A 20,865-nucleotide genomic window follows, 5' to 3' on the forward strand; every position below is an offset into this window, starting at 1 on the left:
AGGAAGGAAGGAAGGAAGGAAGGAAGGAAGGAAGGAAGGAAGGAAGGAAGGAAGCTGCGAGTACATTTACAGAATTAAAACTACTCAGCCAGCTGCCCCAATATCCAGATACACTTGATCTGGCCACAATGACACATGCCTTGGTTACATCCTGACTGGACTACTGCCGTTGAAGAATGTCCAAAAACTTCATCTGGCCCAAAGAGCGGAAATCAAATAGTTAATGAGAGCTGGTTATAAGACGCTCCCTTGCTACACTGGCTAACAGTCTAGGGCACGATTCAAAGTACCATTTGAAGGACTATCTTCTGAAGGAAATCTTTGAAGGAAGCACTTCTCCTAATCCTGTCCAGGCAAAAATGGGAAAACAAGGCAGAGTCTTCTTGGTGTATGGCCCCAGACTCTGGGATTCCCTTTTTAGGGATGATAAGCTGGCTCCCGCATTACTGTCCTTTCTTCAGCAGGCTTTTGGAAGCTGATTGTTTTATACAAAAAGGACTTTTCCTCATCTGCTATACTTCTTTTATTCTACACTTTTAATATGCAAAGGGATCTTGTATATTTTGAGACTAACTGAAAGATACAAGTTGGTAGTATAAACTTTTGTAGACTTGAGCCTACTTCCTCAGATCTCCTTGCATACTGATTTCCCAGATTAACATGGCTTTGGCGGGATACAGACGGGCAGGGGAAGACGTCTTGGAGGTGTATTCTGCTGAATACGGAGCCTCCAGACTGCCCGCCCCGGGGGCGTGCTTCAGGTGTTGGGGCTTCCACACAGGGGGCAGTGAAGACGCCTCACCTGGGGCTGTTTCAGACCTGGAGTTTCCAAACCGCCGCCTCAGAGGACGCTGCAAAGAGAGAGGCAGCTTCCGCACGGGCGGCCAAAAATGGGGCTTTTTTTTCCCTTTGCCGGCTGGCAGATGCGCAGCTGCAGCGCTAAGCAGCGGCGGCAGAAAGCCTATGGGCACATTTAAAGCGCCCAAGCCCCTTTAAAACTTTCCCCCCCGCTCTGCCCAAGAACAATGGTGGTCTCCTGTCAGCTGGTGATCAGCTGGTGTTGGCATCCTTGTCCGCTTGCAATTTGCCAGTGTCACCAGCATCATAGATGCCTCCTCTCCTTTGGTCCCTGCGCTCCTGCTGAATCTGCAATGCGCAGCCACAGCTGTCTCTGCTGCCACCGCTGTCCCCCTGCCATCCCCCATCACCTCCCTTGTACATATGTAAATATTTACAGTTTTAGCGTTTTTTATTGTTAGGTGAAAATGGCACAGGAATGTGTGTAGGGGTTCACTTTAAAGTCCAAACTTTCCAAGCAGCGCATGCATACATGTTGCTCTAGGGTTAGGGTTGGGGTTAGGAGTCTTAAAATGCGCTGCAGCTGTGCCGCAGCTTTCACACCTGCATGGCAGCTGACGCTGCAATTAAAGCCTGACTGCAAACTGCGCATGTTCCAGGACCCCGACTCATTATGCGACGCAGCAGACACGGAGCTTTTAAATGGGCAACTTAAATTAGCGGCGTAGCAATTCTGACGTACCGGCGCAGCAGCTTACAGACGGAGCTGCGCAGCTGCCCATCAAACAGAAAAGAAGCGGAAAAAAGCAGCACCTTTTTAATGCCGCTTCTTCCCGCTTGGGGCGTGCGGGCGGCGTTTTCATGGCGGAATTCAGGTAAGGCCCGTCTGAAGGCTCTACCTTCATGACGTCATGAATACACCCCTTTTTGCCCGTCTGTATCCCGCCTATGTCTCTCAATTCTAAGCTTTTAAATGATTGTTTAAAATGTCTGAATTCTAGACAGTTTGATGCTATTTTAATCTCTACCTTCTGTTCATTTTCACTGCATATGTTTCTAATTGTAATTCTTTTTACCTTGTAAGCTTCATAGTTTGAGCATTAAAAAGGCAACATTTAAAGAAAATTATAAGACAGTTGTGACACCTCAAAAGGTGTACATTTGTCCTACTCCACTAGTGCTTTGCTGACAAGGCAAAAAACAAAAACACAAACAAGCCAAAACCACCAGGCATGCTGACTACTCATGCCATTAGCCTAAGGCACCCAAAACATTTAAACAAGAAGGCTTTTTATAAAAGAGAAGTCAGAGTATGGGCATATCTGCTGGGAGAAGACATATCACGCCCGCATGCTGTGAACCTGAAAAGCACCGGGAAGCAGAGCTCCACCATTCCTGACAGCAGAAACCAACACAGCTCCTTTAACATCAAACCATTCCTGTGCAGTGGGCCCATAATTTCTGATAAGGAGGAAACAAAGCCACGTGCTGTGACCACACCGGCTCTGAACAGGTAAAAAAATCAGAGCATCTTTTACTTCCTCCCTTGTGGTATGTACCAGAAGACATCACAATTCTATCCTTCCTCTTGTTCCCTGAACATAGAATGAAAGTGACTTTGCTTGGTCAGTATTTTGCCAATACAGGACACTCCTCACAAAGAGGAATACTTGAGAGGTGTACCTCTCTTTCCACATTCTCATGTGCCCTTCATTCTGCTTTCAAGTGGTTTTTGTTTTTCAACTAAATATCTTAATAAAATAATAAAAGCCAGCACCCACAACACAAATCTCATAACAGACCTTGATTCGCTGGTAAAGAATGCAAAGTTTCATTGTGCCACCTCAGGCTCCCAAGTTCTTCAGTGTAAGAATCTGCTTTGAAAGAAAAGGAACATTACCTGATGCCATCATATACTTCTTAAATTTCACCGTCTGACTTAACAAGAGGCCTTAAACCAGATATTGTCCATGTTTGCACATAACACTAAGCCATGATTTCTTTAGCCTGGATGGGATTGGTCTGAACAGTCAAACCCCAAAGAACTAGTATTTACTTCAGGTTAACAAATCTGAATCTGAAGCCACAATTTGAGCTTTTGTTAAAAATGTTTTTCCTCCATCCCCAAATCCTTGCTTATTCCTAGTTTATTCTGGTTTTTTCTTGCTGCGTGTATTTGCCAAACAGAGCCACAAGACAACAGTAACCACCAGAGTAAATAATTCCATGTGATTACCACTGGTACCTTTCTAGGAGCAGTCCCTATTCACTGTGTCTGACTACAAGTTCCTTTCTCTGCACAACACCCCAAAGAGGCCTCCCTTATAAGATACTGTGTGTGGATTTGAGAGGAAAGAGCAACTCTGTGCACCAGAAAGGTTGATCAAGAAAGCTGCAATTTCAGATGCAGTAGCAAAAAAAAAAAAAAAAAAGAAAACAAAAACCCCTCTTAGGGTGCATCTTTGTTGTTGTGTCCTGTCATTTTCCAACTTATGGCAACCTTAAGATGAACCTCTGAGAGTGCATGACTCATCCAAGATCACCCAGTGGGATTTCATGGCTGAGCAGGGAATCAAATCCTAGTATCTAGGGTCATAGTCTGATGCTCAAATGGCTCTCAGCGTGCATCTACTCTGTAGAAACAATGCAGTTTGACACCACTTTAAGTGCTGCAACTCGATCCTATGGAATACTAGGATGTGTAGTTTACCAGGTCTTTAGCTTTCTCTGTCAAAGAGAGTTGTTACCTCACAAAACTACAAATCCTAGGATTCTGTAGGATGAAGCCATGGCATTAAAGTGGTATCAAAACTGCATTATAGCTATAGTGTAGATGCACCCTTAGTGTCAGTTTAAAGCAAGAGTCACAATCCTACATGATGCTACAGAGCATAACATAAGCATAGATACCCAGAGTGTCTTTTATGCCACCTCTCTGCACACAGTGTCTGGCTGCTACTCAGGCACTCCACATACTTTCCTGGCCACTAAATCACAATAGCAATGGGCACTGGCACTGTGAAGCTCCCTTACGGGAGAGGGAATCTCCTATCCTATACAGAGATAAAGCACACCAATACTGCTCTTTACTTAGATAAATCTTTTATAAAGAAGCTTAATGACTCTGGGACCAAGCCACAAGAACTATGTTAGCCAAAACATGTGCCTATATAGGGAAATTAAGGAAACCAGAATACTGCAGCCCACTGCTTTCAACAACAAAAACTTACCACTTTTCTTAGGTGGGTATCCAACAGAAGATTCCTGTTTGAGGGAGGGAAAAGAGATAGGTATCTTAACAGTGTAATTTATGCCTGCCTACTCAGAAGAATATCCCATTGAGTTCAATTGAACTTACTCCCAATTAAATATATACAGGATTACAATCTAAAGTGGTTTAAACTGGGGTAAGATTTCACTTGTAAATATTCTATGTAAAGCTTTGGCCAAAAGAGTAAGGTGGTCAACATGAATATCAGATCACAAACACTTTATAGTACAGTATTTTTAGATCATTATTTCCATCTTTCTATTTCACTTTCATTTATCTCACCATCACAGTACAGGGCGCTCGCGTCATACAAGGGTGCATTATATGTTGGAGGAAGCGATGCTGTGTGCCAGAAAAAACAGTGGTGTGTGCACACCGCCACCACACCATGCCGCCATGAGCACAAGCCCCATTACTTGTAACGGGACTCAAGCATACGCCCTTTTTCTTCTATGTGGGGGTGCCCGGAACGGATCCCCCACATAAAAGAAGGGCACACTGTATTAATCTGTATATGTTTCCTACATACTGTAGTTATGCTTCCCAAAATGGAGTATTCACATTTTTCATGATTTGTACATAATGGATTTGAAAAACTGAATCCCTATACCTTCACACATCTTGATAAAATAATTTCCGCTTCCTGAAAGGGAAAGTTGGATGGGACAGGTTGTGTAGGCAAGCATCTTGCAGCAAATTCATAAAGCAGCTAAGTTTAGCTTCTGCTAAAACAAAATCAACATATCATTTGAAGGAGCATCTACAGTTCCTGAATTTAAGACAGCCAATTTACAGCAGGAACAGACAAAGCAGCTCAAAGGAGAGCAAAATCCAGGAGAGAACGTCTTTGTTTAGATCAAAGACACACTGGTGCTTTTTCAATGAAGGAAAACACACACATATATTCAACCCTACATATGCTTGGGATGTAAAACATAAAACAACTGACAGATTAGAAAATGCAGTGTGGACTACAGTACATTGTCATTTTGTACAATTTGGACTTTAGTTAGTCTCATTTTCAAACCTCTCCCTCACCCATGAATCAAGGTCAAATTTGAGGATTGTAACTAAAATCTGTGGGTTGTTTTTCTTATTTCCCTGTATATTCTTTGAGTCAAGGTTCTCAGAACAACAATGGGCTCAGTAATGTGCTAAAATCAAAAGGAGCAAAGCATCTGAAGGAAAATCTTCTTGTTAAAATAATCAGAAAATCAGGTTCCAGTGCTAAAAAGATGTTGATGATTAAGTAATCTTACAGAGCCCAGAAGACTACCTGCTTGGGTCTCGTGTATCTGTAGGATTGCTACCAGCATGCCTTTGATTTAAGAAGTGCCCTTTCCTCAGATGGAATACATTATAAGTGCATTAAAAACAGGGCCTTTTCTGTGATGGTGCCCTGACTTTCCCAAAGAGGGACAAATAGCAACATACTCTTTCCAGCACCCTGTTACCGTTTTAAAACTTGTTTTCACATTTTAAAGGATTGTATTCCTTTAGATTTCATGTATAATGGCCCATATGAAGGTTTTACTATCTGCCACAGGAGCGGGGTGATCCAGTGAGTGGGGTTTTTTTATTGCAGCCTTGTGGTGACTGTGGTTTTTACCCGAGGCTGGTATTTTTTTAATCGTGAAATTGGTAATATTATTTTATCATAATAAATATGATCATAATATTTTTAATTAATTATGCCTGTATGTCACTGGAATAGTTCAAATGTTTTGTTTTGTTTTTCTGTTGCAATGAAATTAAGAGGGCTTGAAAGTAAGTAATCACAAATTATTACTTAACTCATTATTTTATAACAAAGGTGTAACTTTCAACTGCCAAGGGATAATCTTGCTTCTTTTGTGCTATAACAGTAACATTTACTTACTTTTATAATTACAAGCATGTGGTTTCACTAAATGGGGTAAGATGGAGAATCACACTGTCAGGTGCAGGCTTTTGCTATACTGTGAGTGCTAAGATGACAGCATGGTAAACGGGAGGGGAATGTATTATGTATCACAGGATAACCAACTGTGGCATTCAGGTATTTGTTTTTTGATGTAACAGAAAAAGTTTTAGCTTCTTTTGAGAAAGAGGAAAGGAAAATGTTTCAGTTCAAAAATTTCAACTACAAAATTACATGGGGAATATAATTACAATTAATTAGACAGGCATACCTCAGTTAACAACATATTGCCAATTAATAAGAGCCCCCTCCCATAATGTTTGGAATTATGGTTGAACAGTCCCTTAAAAAGCCAGCTTCTGTGCAGTTTGAGGGCATGGCCATTAGACAACACGGGCCCCCAGGCCATGCAGAAGCCATATTGATGCTGCTACCAGGGCGCCCAAACCCAGCCCCAAAAGGAGCAGATCTTTTCCACTCCAATTTGGGCCAGCGGCAGAAGGTGCCTGTGGTCCCATGGCATTTTGGGCAGGGGCGGCTTGAAGCCGTCTGTTTTGGCCCTAAATCACACAAAATTAGAAAAGAATATCAAATAGGGATTACAAATCAAACCAAACCAACAGAAAAAGTTTCCTTCTAACATACCCAGAAAGATGATTCTTGAAATCCAGGATGAGAAGGGTGTGATGCTGAGGATTACAAGACAACAGACAATAAATGAGATTTGAGAATTTTACGTTCCTTATGCTAAGGTAAAGGTAAATTTAATATGTCCTAACAGAATAATTAAAATACATGATCCCAAAACACTGAGGAACTGGCAAAACCACCTCTGAGTATTCCTTGCCTAAGCAAACCCTACAAAATTTATGGGATCACCTAAATCAACAGGCATCATGAAGGCACATACACACATGAAGATGTGATAGGGCTGCAATGCTACACCCTTAGTTGGTAGTATGCCTCACTGAATCCAAGAGTTTTTATTTACAAGTAAAAATGGATAGGACTGCTCTGTAAACCAGTGTTTTTGAAGCTGTCACAAGTGGGGCACCAGCAACTATTTCTCAGTGGGCTAGGGACTGGTACCATAATTGCATTACGATTTGGCTACATTTCTTTCCTTCTGTGATTCTTCAGAGACTTGCAGCTGATGCATTGTGAACCATACAACTGTCCATACACCACCACTTTAATAGCAGTGCAATAAAATAATATACAGAATAAATTTTAAGCACTAAGTTATGAAAAGCAGCAGCAACAATCTCCCACCCTCAACCTTCCCTCTGATACTACTGAAAAGAATTCCACTAGTAAACAAGATATATGTGGAGGGAGTGTCTTCCTTTAAAAGGAAAAAAAAACTCCCATGGCCTTTGCCACCACTGTGGCAGCAACACATTCAGCAGCTCTGAGGAATTCCCTCAAGATCCCTGGAAAAGCTGCCTGTACCATGTAGTTGTGAGTTCCCCATCTTTTTGTAGACAAAGGCCAACCTCAATTTCGGAGACATCTACATTCCAGAAGTGGGCAGGGTCAAAGCCAAGGAATATATTTTGGCTCAATGTTCTCACTGTCACTGATTAAGACTTAGGAAAAGGATTCCAACCTTTCAAAATTGAGAAAAAAAGTTTAAAAGACTGGGAAGTCACCAAAGGATGGCATCATGGGGACAGTCCATTAGGGGAACTCCAGATGATCAAACTGGTTCACTGAGAAAGTCAGAGGTTTCCTAGCCATGCTTCAGTATAGTCTAGAATTTGCTTCTGTTTCATGCCAAATGTTAGCATTCAATGTAAAAACGCCCATTTCTGGTATTTGAAAAAGTAAAGTATAATTTTTCATTAATAATAATAATAATAATAATAATAATAATTTATAACCTGCCTCTCCCTGTGTTGGATCGAGGCGGGTAACAGCATATAAAAAGAGAAAACAATAAAATCAAAGGCACAGAAACGGTAGATAAAAGTACACCAGATTCCATATTCCCACTCCCCCCCACCTAAAATTAACATTAAAACCAATTCCCAAACAATGGGCAACAAAATCAGTCAAGAACGAATCAGTCTGAAGAAAACAATTTAAGCAACTGGAGAGTGAGAATAGGGGATCCTTGAAAGAAGCTCAGTATGGGAGCTCACTGATGAGTTCACACTTAATACAGTAGCCCCTCCCAATTCATGGGGGGATCTGTTCCAGACTCCCCACCCACAAAAATGGCAATTTGCAAATATTCGAGTCCCACTGAAAATAATGCCGTGCATGCCCAAGGGGCACACCACCATTTTGTCCCTCCCCACAAAGAGCAAGACCGCAAACTCCCAAGTTCAAAAAAGGGAGGGACAACTGTACTCAGTTTTATTCTCACCATACTCCAGGTGATTAAAAAAAAATGGGGCAGGGGAGAAAGCTTGACTGAAACCATTTCATTTTTTAAAAAAGAACTTTTTCTGTCCTTAAAAAAAAAAGGCCTTGCCATAATTCACCCACTCCTGGTATGCTACAGAAAGGAGGATATTGTACGGTTTGAATCAAGAGCAGAGAATGTGTGATCCCTCAAATGTTGTTGCAATGCAATTCCCATGTTTCCTGATGAGGGATTAGGCTATAACACTGTGCCAAGTCAAAAATATAGGGAGGGCTACAAGTTCCCCACCCTTGATGTAAATAATACAGATTGCTTATATTTACACAGATGTTTGTTTTATCTAAAAAATGAACAAAACTTTTCCACAGCTATTTGCTCACCCACAGGTGAACAGGAATTTCAGCCCAGTTCTCCTGGATTCCTTTCAACATCTCACATGAAGCGAATGAGAAACTTCCCATACCACCCTCAGTGGTAAAGTAGCAAAAGATCTAAGATTGTACAGGGCTGAACCAGAAGTGTCTCTCTGTTTTTGTTAAACACGCATCTCTGTGTTTATTTACATAGTGGGGTAGGGTGTTAACTTTTTTGGTGTAGTAAAAAAAATATGGGGGGGCATAGGTGAGGAAGCAAAATGTACTCCCTTCCTCACACTTATCTCCCTCCCTTTTGCTGCTTTAACCTGCTTTTCCCCAGTCTTTTTCAAAAGACCAGAAACAAACATGAAGGGACAAAATAGCATAAAACCTGCAGAGCAGAGTGAGGTAAGGCAGGAGACATGGGAGATGCCACTCCTTTTAATATGAAAACTTAACCCTCTCCCCCTACTTTATAGTCAAATGGGTCAGCAAAGATGCACTTAATAAGCACACTTCCGGTTTGGCTCTTAGTGGCATAGACAACTGCCACAGCAAATCACTCAGGTGGTGTACAGACAAACATTAAGGTAGGGGTTCTCAGCTTTTGATCCTCCAGTTGCTTTGTACTGCAGCACCCAGAAGTCTCTACCCGCATGGCCAATGATAACAGATTCTGGGAGATTACGTCCAAAACACCTGGAGTACTAAAGACTGAGAGCCAGCATATTAAAATGAGTGGAATTATTTTCATTTCAGTGAATATGATACAAGATGATGTACTCAAAATCATATACCTGTTCTCTGCTTGTATCTCTCCACTTTCTTCAGGAGATCAGGTGATATTTTCTCACAGATTATTTCTAGTTTATCTGTCTTAGTTTTTGCTAAAAGGTCTTGTTTCTCCAGGGAAGTCAGCAATTCTAAAGCAGACTAAGAGAGAAAGTAAATGTAATGGCTAGTCCTTGTTTATACCTCCATCAATATTGGAGGCTGCTGCCAGACTGCAGAATTAATGTAGTTTGACAATGCTTTAACTGTCATGGTTCCATCCTATGGGATCCTTGTATCTGTAGTTTGTTGTGGCACTAGAGCTTTCTGGAAGAGTAGGCTAAATATCTCACCAAACTCCAATCCCAGAATTCCACAGCATTGAGACATAGCAGTTAAAGTGGTATCAAACTGCATTAATTCTGCAGTGTAGATGCAGCCTGAGTCAGCAAATCTTGCCCTGTCTTTGGAAACCATTCACAGGAGTCAAAAGGCTTAATATACTTCCTTTGTACCTTAATTAATGGAAATGACAAAAGTATTTCTAAAACTCCAACACAATCTGCAAAGATACTCTTTTCAGAAACATTGAATTTGGACTCCAAAAAAACTCTACTGAGATCTTCTCTGGTTTTGTGGCCATTCAGAGGTGCTGCATGAATATGGCCACTGCCCACATAAAGTTAGTGAAACCCTGTACTGGACATCAGAGGTCTGACTCCGGATCATCATTACATGGATGGAATGGGGCTCTTCTTTATGTTAGCTTCCTGGCTTTTAGCTAAAGCTAACTGAGGCTAAACATCTCATGTTTACATGTTGAATGTTTACATGTAATTTTTATGAAGGTTTTAAATGTATTTTATATATATAGGGAATATATTTCATATAACATTTTAGCCAGAATATGATCTAGTGGTCACAGTCTTTTGAAGCACTGCAAGTATACCTGTTGTATCTCCTACAGACAGAATTACCTAAAGAGACTGTCCAAGTCCACCCCCTAAACCAGGACTGAGTAAACCAAGACTGTTTCCCTCCAGATGTTGAGAAATAGTAGTAAAGGCTGAAGGGAAACGGAGTCCAAAAACACCTAGAGGACTAAAGGTTCTCTCACCCTCCCCTAAACTATTGCAGAGAAGTCACTTTAAGGTAATCCTCCCTTCTTTCCCTTTTAGAAGTGACCATTTGTGTGAATGGGGTACAAGCAACAGTCAAGCCATGTCACTGCAATCCCCTTGGAATTCTTTTATTTCTCATTGCCACTTGACCATAACCCCATCACATAGCAAAATTACATACAACCATGCCCAGAAGAATTTTACTTTAATATCACCACAGCTGATCAACCAACCTTGGCCAGAATATCTATATCCCTCACAGCAAATATTTGTCTGAAGACCTTCATTCATATGCCACTGTTGCATAACAGTTAATTTTTCTTACATGCCGAACCACCACCTCACGTTGTGGGTTATTCCACAATTAGCATACCCGAGTAGTACAGCAGAGAAGAATCACATCACCTCAGACTTTTTATTGGTAGTGGTGATATTTATTAGCATCACCGTCAGCGGATGTATCTCATATTTTATCTTGCCCCCTTTTTTTACTTACAGTCTACTACCAACATCAATGTATAATCACTGTTTGTTTTTGCTAGCCAATACTCTGGAATTCTTTTATTATAGTCTTTGTACTTCACTCACTGTAGTAGACTGCTTCTTTGGAATATGGTCCCTCAAAAGGAACGTGGCGTTCTTCACATCTTCCTCAGTGAGCCCCTCAGATATTTCATACAGCATCTGTCTGTGTGAAAAATCAGATAAGGTGAGCTAGATATTATTATACAAGTATGGAGCATATATTCTCCCTTTAGCTTCCTACATATCACAAACCTTCACAGTAATGGAATGGAAGCTCTGATGTAACTTATTCAGACATAGCACCCAATCTTCCCCCAGGTCAGAGGTAGGGAGCCTTGGGTCTTCCAGTTGTTTTGAACTCCAACTCCAACATCCCCTTAGCATTAGTCATACTGGTTGAATCTGTTGGGAGTTGCAGGCCAAAACATCCAAAGAGTCAATAGTTCCCAATCTGAATCAAACAGCAAAAATGTTTTGATGTGCATCTGAAGGAAGGCAGGCTATCAATTCCTGTTTTTCAGACAGAAGGAATCTTAAGGTCTACAAGACTCACCGATACTCAGAGACCATCCCTCTCAGAGGCAGTTTGTCTTGAACCTCCTCTTTGGTGTAGCCAATTTTTTGAAGTAGGAAAATACACTTAATCCTGTAAAGAAGTTCTGCTAGGAGAAAAGTATCCTCTTTATTTAATAAGTTCTTTTTCATGAGGAGCTGGAAAATATCCTGTGCTGACTCCACTGTTTCCAGCTTCTTTAAGGAGATAAAATCACTGCAAAGAAATTTCAGGGCATCCACATCTTCCTTTCCAAGATTGTCATCAATTGCCAGAAGCTGCTGGTGAAACTTCATAGTGTTATCTTCTTCCATGATGGCTGCTTTTCTTAGACACTAAGATTCCTAAAAGCAGAGAGAGATGAAATGACTGAAAAACAACAAACATGGTGGTGTGGGGAAAAAATCCAGAATTGGGAACAGCAATTTTTTGCACTACAACTCCCAGAAGTCCCTAGCATATTCTGTGGTAGTGAATACATGTATATGTGTATTAAGTTGTCTGTTGACTTATGGCGACCCCATGAATTTCATAGTGTTTTTAGGCAGGGAATACTTAGAGGTCATTTTGCTGGTTGGTTCCTCTGAATTTAGCCTACAGCACCTGGGATTCACTGATGTTCTCTCATCTAAGTACTGACCAGGACTGACCTTGCTTAGTTTCCAAGATTCATTGCCTTTAAGGCATTTAGGTCCCTTATAGCATACTAGCTGGAAACATGAGGGAGCTATATAGTCCAAAAAACTATGATAAACACATATACACATGAACAAGTATTGGAAATGTTAAAATCAGGAACATATCCTCTCTACTCCTGAACTGGCTGAAAAAGAAGCTGTTAGTGTGAGGTAAATTATTTTGTCCAAGCTAAACAGAAGTTAAGAGCCACCATGATACTGTGGTTTAAATATTGGATTAGGACTTTGGGAGACAATGGTTCAAATTCCCACTCAGCCATGGAAACCCATTGGGCAACCTTGGGGAAGTTACACTCTCTCAAGAGGAAGGGAATGGCAAACTCTGAATAAATCTTGCAATGAAAGCCTATGAATGTCAGGGTCATCATAAGTCAGAGTCCACTTGAAAGGACATAACAGCAACAAATTAGAAGGTAAACAATTCAGCAGAGACTCAAACAAGTGAAGGAAGAGGATTGTTGTTGTTGTTAGCTGCCCCTGAATCCTCGACCCATGGCAATCCTGTGCATGAGACATATTCAAGCCGCCCTACCATCTACTGCTTTCCTTAGATCTTGTAGATTCATCTCCTTAACCTCCCTGATTGAGTCTATCCATCTAGCATGCAGTCTTCTCTTTCTGCTGCCTTCTACCTTTCCTAGCATTATTATATTCTCCAATTATTCATGCCTTCTCATGATGTGGTCAGTTTAATCATCTTGGCTTCCAGGGAGAATTCAAGCTTGATCTAGAAAAGCCAAAGGTGTTGTTCACGTCTGCAATCTTCCATCTGTGAGGACACATATGTTCATGTGGATGCTGAGCTATGCTTAAAAACAGAACTTGAAAATGTTACTTGTAGGACAACTTTAAGAATGCCCCAGCCCAAATAGACCTGGAGTCCAAAACAGTAAGTAACTTTTATGAGTTACAATTAGAACTACTGAAACAGTCTAAGCTCCCACTTTGTTCACGATAAGATTATAGCAACTGAATTTAAAAGTACAGATACCACAATGGTGCACTCTCTCCCTCTCCCCTCCCTCTCTCTTCCATGACCTCCCTCGCTGCACAGAAAAAAGAGCTGGGACTGAGTGTCTGTATCATTTTACAAAAATGTTTAAATGCCACCTTTTTGATTAAAAAATAAATATATGAAGGCATCTAGAGCTAATAAATACAAGCTTCAAAATCCTTTACCTTAATCTAAAATTCACTAGAACATTAGATTAGGGTATACAAGCACAGATTAAAGATGAATAACATTTTTCTGTAATATACAGGGTCCACTTATATTATATTATATTGATCTGCACTTGCTGCTCAAGAACCATCTTACATATTTTTTATTGCACAAATGACTCCTGGGCACCAGTCACTGAGCTTTTTAAGCACAGAATCTGGGAGATCTCCCCAAAATGTACATGAGGACCTCCAGGGGTTGTGCACTCCCAAATAATACGGTACCTGACTTATGAAACCATTTTAGTGTTTAAAGACCTTCACTTGCCTATGAAAAGGCAAGAGAGGGCACTTTGCAATCCTGGAAAGGTTTATCACTGATTTTTTATTGTTCTTTAAATTTTACTATTGTGACCTTAAGGGCATTTATAGTTTTACTCTGTTGTTCTTGTATGCCTTCAAGTCATTTTTGCCTTATGGCAACCATAAGGCGAACCATAAAGCGAATGTATATGTGCCTTCAAGTAGCCTGTCAACTTACAACAGCCCCATGAATTTAATAGGGTTTTCTTATGAAAGGATTACTCAGAGGTGGGTTTGCCAATTCCTTCCTCTGATATATAGGCTACAGCACCTGCAATTCATTGAAGGTCTCTCCTCCAAGTACTAACCTGAGCTGACTCTGATTGGCTTTCAAGATGAGAGATCTGGTGCCTTTAGAGCATTTAGGCTACACAAGATGAACCTATCACAGGGCTTTTCTTGAGCAGATTTCTTTGGAGGGAGTGTTCCCTTCCCTTTCTCTGAGGCTGAGAGACTGTGGTTTGTCCAAGGTCACCTAGATGGTTTTTATAGATGACAGCGGATTCAAACACAGGTCTTCAGAATCCTAGTCAAACAGGCAAACCACTACACAACAATGAGTCTCATGGATATCTTATGATTTTTCTGTTGCCATCCTGTGATGCTGGAAGAAGGGTGAGATACAAAACTATGCCAGAAAATAAAAGACTGGTAGTAAATCTCCATGCAAACTGGTCAGTTCCAAAGTGTTGGCCTAGGATGCTGGGTGACCAGGTTTCCAATCTTCACTCAGAAACCCATTGGGTGCCCCTGGGCAAGTCACACTCTTTCAATTTCAGAAGAAAAGAAGGGCAAAAAAATAATAAAAAAATATGAATAAATTCTGACAAGAAAAAAACTGTTATAAGTTCACTTTGGGATTGTCATAAATTGGAAATGACTTGAAGGCACACAACAAGTTTGACTTAGTTGTTATTGTGTGCCTTCAAGTCAAATCTGAAGGGCCCTCCTAAGGCCTACTTCTGAAAAGAATAAGATTATTGTCTCATGACAATTTGCTGTTTTAGGCTAATTAGTTGATATTAGAAAAGTTGATGCTGTGTGCCTTCGAGTCCTTTATGACTTATGGTGACCCTAACATAAACCTACCATGGGGTTTTCTTGGCAGAATTTGTTCAGAGGAGGTTTGCTCTTGCCTTCTTCTCAGGTTGAGAGGACGTGACCTGCCCATGGTCAGTCAGTTGGTTTCCATGACTGAGCGGGGATTTGAACTGGTCCCCTAATGTCAGTCTAATACTTAAATCAATACACCATCCTTGCTCTCTGGCTGGATCTACAATCTCATGACTTTTGGTACTCATGTTTATGTTCATTAATGAATGACTGTGACCCCAAAGCATACCTTATAACTGTTCAGGGTACTGAGAAATGACAACTGCAGCTCTCTGTCAGTCACAGAATACACCAAAATATTTGTGGCATGACCAGAGGGACCTCTTTAGCTGCCTCTCTCAATGCACCCCATGCTTGGAAGAGTGCAGCAACTGTAACTTCCCAGAACTACAATCTGTGGCACTTTTGGTTGAGGTGCTACCTGTCTTAAGAGGTATGTTTTTGTGGGATGGTATGGGAGCCAGAGTGGTGTATATGTTTGAGCTTTGGATTATGACTTTGGAGACCAGGGTTCAAATCCCAGCTTTGGCAAATCGCACTCTCCCTCAGCCCCAGAAGATGGCAATGGCAAACCCTCTCTGAAGAAACATGCCAAGAAAACCCTATGATAGATTCACCTTAGAGTCACCAGAAGTCAGAAAGGCACCCATCAACAACAATCAGCAGAAGTAGCTACCATGACAGAACTCCATTGCTGTAGCTATGTTTGCTGATGCAGGATCTGAGCCATCTTTTTCTTCTTTACTGAGCCTCCTCACATCTCTATCATCCTAAAATAAGGAGTACTCTAACTCACTTATTCCTCCTTAGTTTTGCATAAGCTCCTTTCTGCTCATGCATGTTGTTGTATGCCTTCAAGTAGTTTCTGACTTATGGTGACCCAGAGGCAAACCTAGCATGGGTTTTTTCTTGACACGATCTGTTCAGAGGGGTTTACCTTTGCCTTCCTCTAAGGCTGAGGAAATGTGACTTAACCAAGGTCACAAGGAATCTGGGCGGGTTACAGCAATAATACACAAACATTGGCAACAGGGCATGGGATTTCATTTCCTTTCAGCCTCATTCAGGCTGGCCAATGGTAAGGCATGATGGAAGTTGTAGTTCAGCAACATCTCTAGAGTAAATCTTGTGTGCCTCTCTGAGTCATTTGTCAATAAACATCACCATCTTCCAAGTAAATGCACCAACCACAGAAGCAGAAAAAATTGAGAATTTCTACAATGGAGTCCATAAAGAAATTGACAACAAACCAAAATAGGATTGCATGGCAATCATAGGTGAGTTGAATGGCAAAGTAGGAAACAGACCAGGATCAAAGACTGAAGAGATTTGGGCTCAATGCAAGAAATAAAGCAGGAGAGTTTTGCAAGTCTAACCATCTATTCATTGCAAAAACCTTCCTACAACCAGAGAGGAGACTCTACACACAGACATCACCAAACGGCCAATATAAAAAACAAATAAGCTACACAATAAGGGACAGATGGAGAAGCTCCATTCTTGCAGCAAAAAATGAATTCTAGAACAGATTAAGCCTGAGCTCTTCCTGGAAGCGAAGATGACTAAACTGAGGTTGCTGTACATACTTTGAACATATCATGAGAAGGCACCAGTCACTGGAAAAGGCAATGATGCTGGGAAAGGCAGAGGGCAGTAGAAAGAGATGAAGACCACATGCCAAAAGAGTGGATTCAAGTAGAGAAGCCACAAGTGTGAGCCTGAAGAACCTGAGCAGAGCAGTTAAGGACAAGGGGGTTTTGGATATGTCTCATCCACAGAGTCACATGTCAAGGTCGCCTCAAGGGCAGTTAACAACAACAACAACCTCTATAATATTTTCCCAGGATCTAAGATCACTACAACAGTTTTTTCCCACCTTGGTAAGGCTTCCAACATCCATCTGAAAGCAGCAGGGTGTTTCTAGTGTTACTCTTTCTGCTCAACTCTGCCTTGGCTCAGTCTCCATTCCTACCTGTCCAGAAAACAAAGCACAAAATCAAAATGAAAGGCCCAAGACTAATAAATTTAACTAAAGACTGATAATTATTAGGGAAACTAGACTTTTTTACACGGTGAAAAAGCCACACCTGTTTGATACGTAATGTAAACAATTTGAATAATACAATTGTTTCTTCTTTTTACATTAAAAAACCCCTCTTAACTAAGGGTATTTGGTGAAGAAAATGATCTAAACTTAAATCCTGCTACTACTCCTATGTACAGAAGACCCACTGAATCAACTGCAAACCAACACTTATATAAATCCTGCTATTTGTTGGGGCTAGCAACTAGTTTTACAATTCAGTTGAGAGATTAGCATTAAGCCCAATACATCACTAGACTGATATTAAATAATCTAATTATTACTCAAGAACATTTTTCTATGCACAATTTAATTTTTTTTCAAACATCATTCATATTTTTTAAAAATCAAATATTATCCAGTTTCCATCCACCCTGTCACCTAAGGATTTTGTATTTTCCCTTTGGTGATGAAATATTCTGCAATCAGGCCACAAGATAACAGTACAAAACCCATGATATGACGTAACAATCCTCCCATTCCTTCTCATGGCACCTCTAATGGTATTTCACTGATCACATCACATTGAAGGTGAGCTCTATATCTCATCATGATTCGGGATGCAGAAAATCCCAAGCAGAAGCTTTGTTTTGAAGGGGTATGCTTGTATTTTAGGGAGGAATTCGTACTTAGCCTGTACCACAGTTGGGGAACATGCAGTTCTGCAAAAGTTATTAGACTGCAACTCCTATTATCCCTCACAAGTGACTGTGCAAGGCTGACAGGATTTGCAGTCTCAACAGCATGTAGAGGACTATACCCTTCTCTTTCCTATTCTATCTCCTACACTTTGGCGGCATCCACAACGTAGAAATAATCTAGGTTGACAACTGTCATGGCTCAATACTACAGAAATCTGGGAATTATAGTTTTGTGAGACATTTAGTCTTCTCTGTCAGAGAGCTCTGGTGCCACAATATATTACAACTCCCAGAATTCCATAGCACTGAGCCATGACAGTCATAAGTGGTGTCAACCTGGATTATTTCTACAATGTGGATACAGCCCCAGTGTTACAATCCTCACATAGAGGACCCTTTGACTCATAACTTTGTGCATTGAGGTGTATATGCCATGCTACAAAACAAAGGTGATGGCAGTAGGCCAAAAAGGCAGAACAAATTTAGACACAGGGCCAGGTACAACAGTTTTAAGGGGTGAAACCACACACATACATACTGCATATGAGGAATCACGCACATTGAAAGTGTCACTAGTTCCTCCAAATCTAGTGACAGTTACTTTTCCTGGTACTAACAAATCAGCGTTCAGTGGAGTCAATGGATTTTCTTGAGCGTCTAATGAAGTCTCTTCACTCATCAGGCTAACGCTGGAATTTCATAATCAGCACTTTACTAGTATTTATTGAGGAAGTGAATATAATTTCCTTTTGAGTAAGCATATGTAACAGAACTGCGTCTCTCAAGAAACAAAGAGGTGACTTCAGAGCTTTAAAGTGACAAATGTATATGCTGCACTTTCTACACATGCTCAGAAAATCTAAATTCTGCAAAGCTCCTTTGAACAATTAAGAAGTTTTCTTCCCTTGATGAATCAGGCAACATTTTGCTCAATGCTAATTTTGAAAATCGAAAATGACTTCTGGAGATTCAGGAGGGCAGGGAAGGTGCCATCTTAGCGGGCCAACCTTATCTCACAGAAGGAATAGGCCTCTTCTAAAATGGTGCCTGGGGAGATGTAGCATCAATGAACAGAATAATCTAAAGTCAATGACAACAACAAGAAGCTTTCTTGTGGCCCTGAAAGGCTCCCCAATTTTATTTGGCTTAAATTCTCCTTTCCTTGGAGACCTTAGCTGACCCAGGATAATTTTATACAAAATGAAACCTTCTGATTTTTTAAGGTGCCACAAGGTTTTGCTGCTAACAAACTAACATGGCTACTATTCCCCTGGAAAGTGTTACACAACAATAATGCTCCCCCATCCCATTTTAGGTCGTTCACATCATGTTATCACCAACAAGAAAGAAGTTAAACTGCTGTTATATTTCTGAGTGATTTTATAAAAGCTGGGGAAAAGAAGGAAGGTAAGAAATTAGCCAGGAAAAACCCTTCCACTTCTATGGAGGCCAAGGACATTTGGGAAGCGACTTGTGCCTTTAGCAAAACAAAAACCACATAACATTTCTGTGCTGTGTTGCAGGTTGTTTTTGTTGTGCTGTTGAACCATAAAATGCCTAAGGCGGGACATAAAAGTGTAACTAATAAAACTGAAAAATATCAGCTAATTTGGTTAGATGCGTCTTCAGGGCTTTCCACATGCTTTTATGGGAGGTTTCAAATCCTTGCTCAGCCATGGAAACCCAATGGGTGACCATTGGGGGAGTCACACTCTCTCAGCCTCAGAGGCAAACCCCTTCTGAATAAATCTTGCCCAGAAACCCCCTCATGAAAATATAAAGCTCAAAACACTTTATATAGATGTAAACGCATGCTTTGCAGTCATGCTCAACAACATGGAGGACGTTTTGGGACTCCTCCTGAACTTCTTGTCTTCATTGTTCATTAGTTTGTATTATTTTAGACATGTCTTTGATTTTGTAATGCAGTTGTTTTAGATTGTGCGCCATTTAACAGGTTTCATTTGTTTTTTCATTTTATTGATCCTTGCTATGTAAATAAGAGCGTTGTGTAAATTGTACAGCGCTCTATTAATAAATGTTAATAATAATATTAATAATAACTGAAGGCTGAAATGGAGGACACATCCTGGAAAGGGAGGACGACCTCTGGCTGCCTTGTTCTTAGTCTTGCTCCAAATGGAGGGCGTTTTGAGAGCTCCTCCTGGATGGGAAGGCTGAAATTGGAGGACAAGACCTGGAAAAAGGAGGACGACCTCTGTTCACCTTGCTCTTGATCAAAATGGAGGACGTTTGGGGGGACTCCTCCTGGACAGGAAAGCTGGAAAAGGGAGGACACGTCCCGGATTTCTTATTACATTTGAGGAAACTTTTGCCACATTCCTGTAGTGCTAAACACAACAACAACAACAACAACAACAACAACAGCAGCAAGAGAAATAAATAACCCGGCTTGGCAGCGCTGTAACTCTTTGTCCGACTCTTTGCTATGGAATTCTGGGAATTGGAGTTTGTTGTAGGGCCCTCTGGGGCCTTGAGTCAAGAGTTAAAGCGCTGCCAAACCGGGTTATTTATTTCCCCAGTGTGGATGCAGCCAACACACTGAAGTAGAGAGAAAGAGAGGGAGAAAGAGGGTTCATGCATAGCCGAGCCCCAAGGTTTTACCTCCGAGTCCATTCGAGAGAAAGAGGGCCTAAAATGGCGCCCCTCTTCGTCGAAAGGTCTAAAATAATGGAAACCCTGAATGATTTGGGCTCCTTTTCCACGAGGAGGAAGAGGGGAGGCTGGGTCTGCTGCTGCCGGCTCTCAAAATGGATCTCGTTTCGTTTTTGAATTTCCTGGTCTTAGGCAGCCCAAGAGGCGCCGCCCAGGGATGATGGGAGTGGCAATACTAATAATGGTGGTGGTTCCCTCCCCTTGGAGGACATGGAAGGAAAAGGGAGGAGGAGGAGATGTAAACCCATGCTTCTCAGTCATGACTCAAAATGGAGGACACTGGAACAAAGTGGAGGGCATTCCCACATAAAAGCTTAAAACACTCATAGAGATGTAAATGCATACTTCTCAGTCATGGCTCAAAATGTAAATGCTTCTTAGTCCTGGCCGAAAGGGAGGACACTGAAGAAAAAGGGAGGATGTGACCAAATAAAAGCCTAAAACATTCAATAGAGAATGGGAAT

At 41.1% G+C, this 20,865-nt stretch overlaps 1 protein-coding gene across 2 annotated transcripts in view; it reads right to left on the reverse strand.

The window, feature by feature from the left end:
* Positions 1 to 20,567, reverse strand: part of CASP10 (caspase 10) — a 26,656-nt gene extending 6,089 nt beyond the window's left edge. The window contains exons 1-8 of one of the 2 annotated variants that reach the window (XM_042475475.1): positions 20,351 to 20,567; positions 16,878 to 16,973; positions 11,667 to 12,010; positions 11,177 to 11,276; positions 9,494 to 9,629; positions 6,615 to 6,658; positions 4,029 to 4,062; positions 2,601 to 2,675 (exon numbers count right to left, since the gene is read on the reverse strand). In XM_042475475.1, coding sequence (XP_042331409.1) covers positions 2,601 to 2,675; positions 4,029 to 4,062; positions 6,615 to 6,658; positions 9,494 to 9,629; positions 11,177 to 11,276; positions 11,667 to 11,980 — 703 coding nt within the window. In that variant the 5' untranslated portion in view covers positions 11,981 to 12,010; positions 16,878 to 16,973; positions 20,351 to 20,567. The remainder of the gene's footprint in view (positions 1 to 2,600; positions 2,676 to 4,028; positions 4,063 to 6,614; positions 6,659 to 9,493; positions 9,630 to 11,176; positions 11,277 to 11,666; positions 12,011 to 16,877; positions 16,974 to 20,350) is intronic. The other variant, XM_042475466.1, reaches the window with a different exon arrangement.
* Between the last annotated feature and the right edge of the window lie 298 nt (positions 20,568 to 20,865).

Source organism: Sceloporus undulatus, chromosome 1, assembly GCF_019175285.1.
Source record: "Sceloporus undulatus isolate JIND9_A2432 ecotype Alabama chromosome 1, SceUnd_v1.1, whole genome shotgun sequence".
Taxonomy (NCBI): Eukaryota; Metazoa; Chordata; class Lepidosauria; order Squamata; family Phrynosomatidae; genus Sceloporus; species Sceloporus undulatus.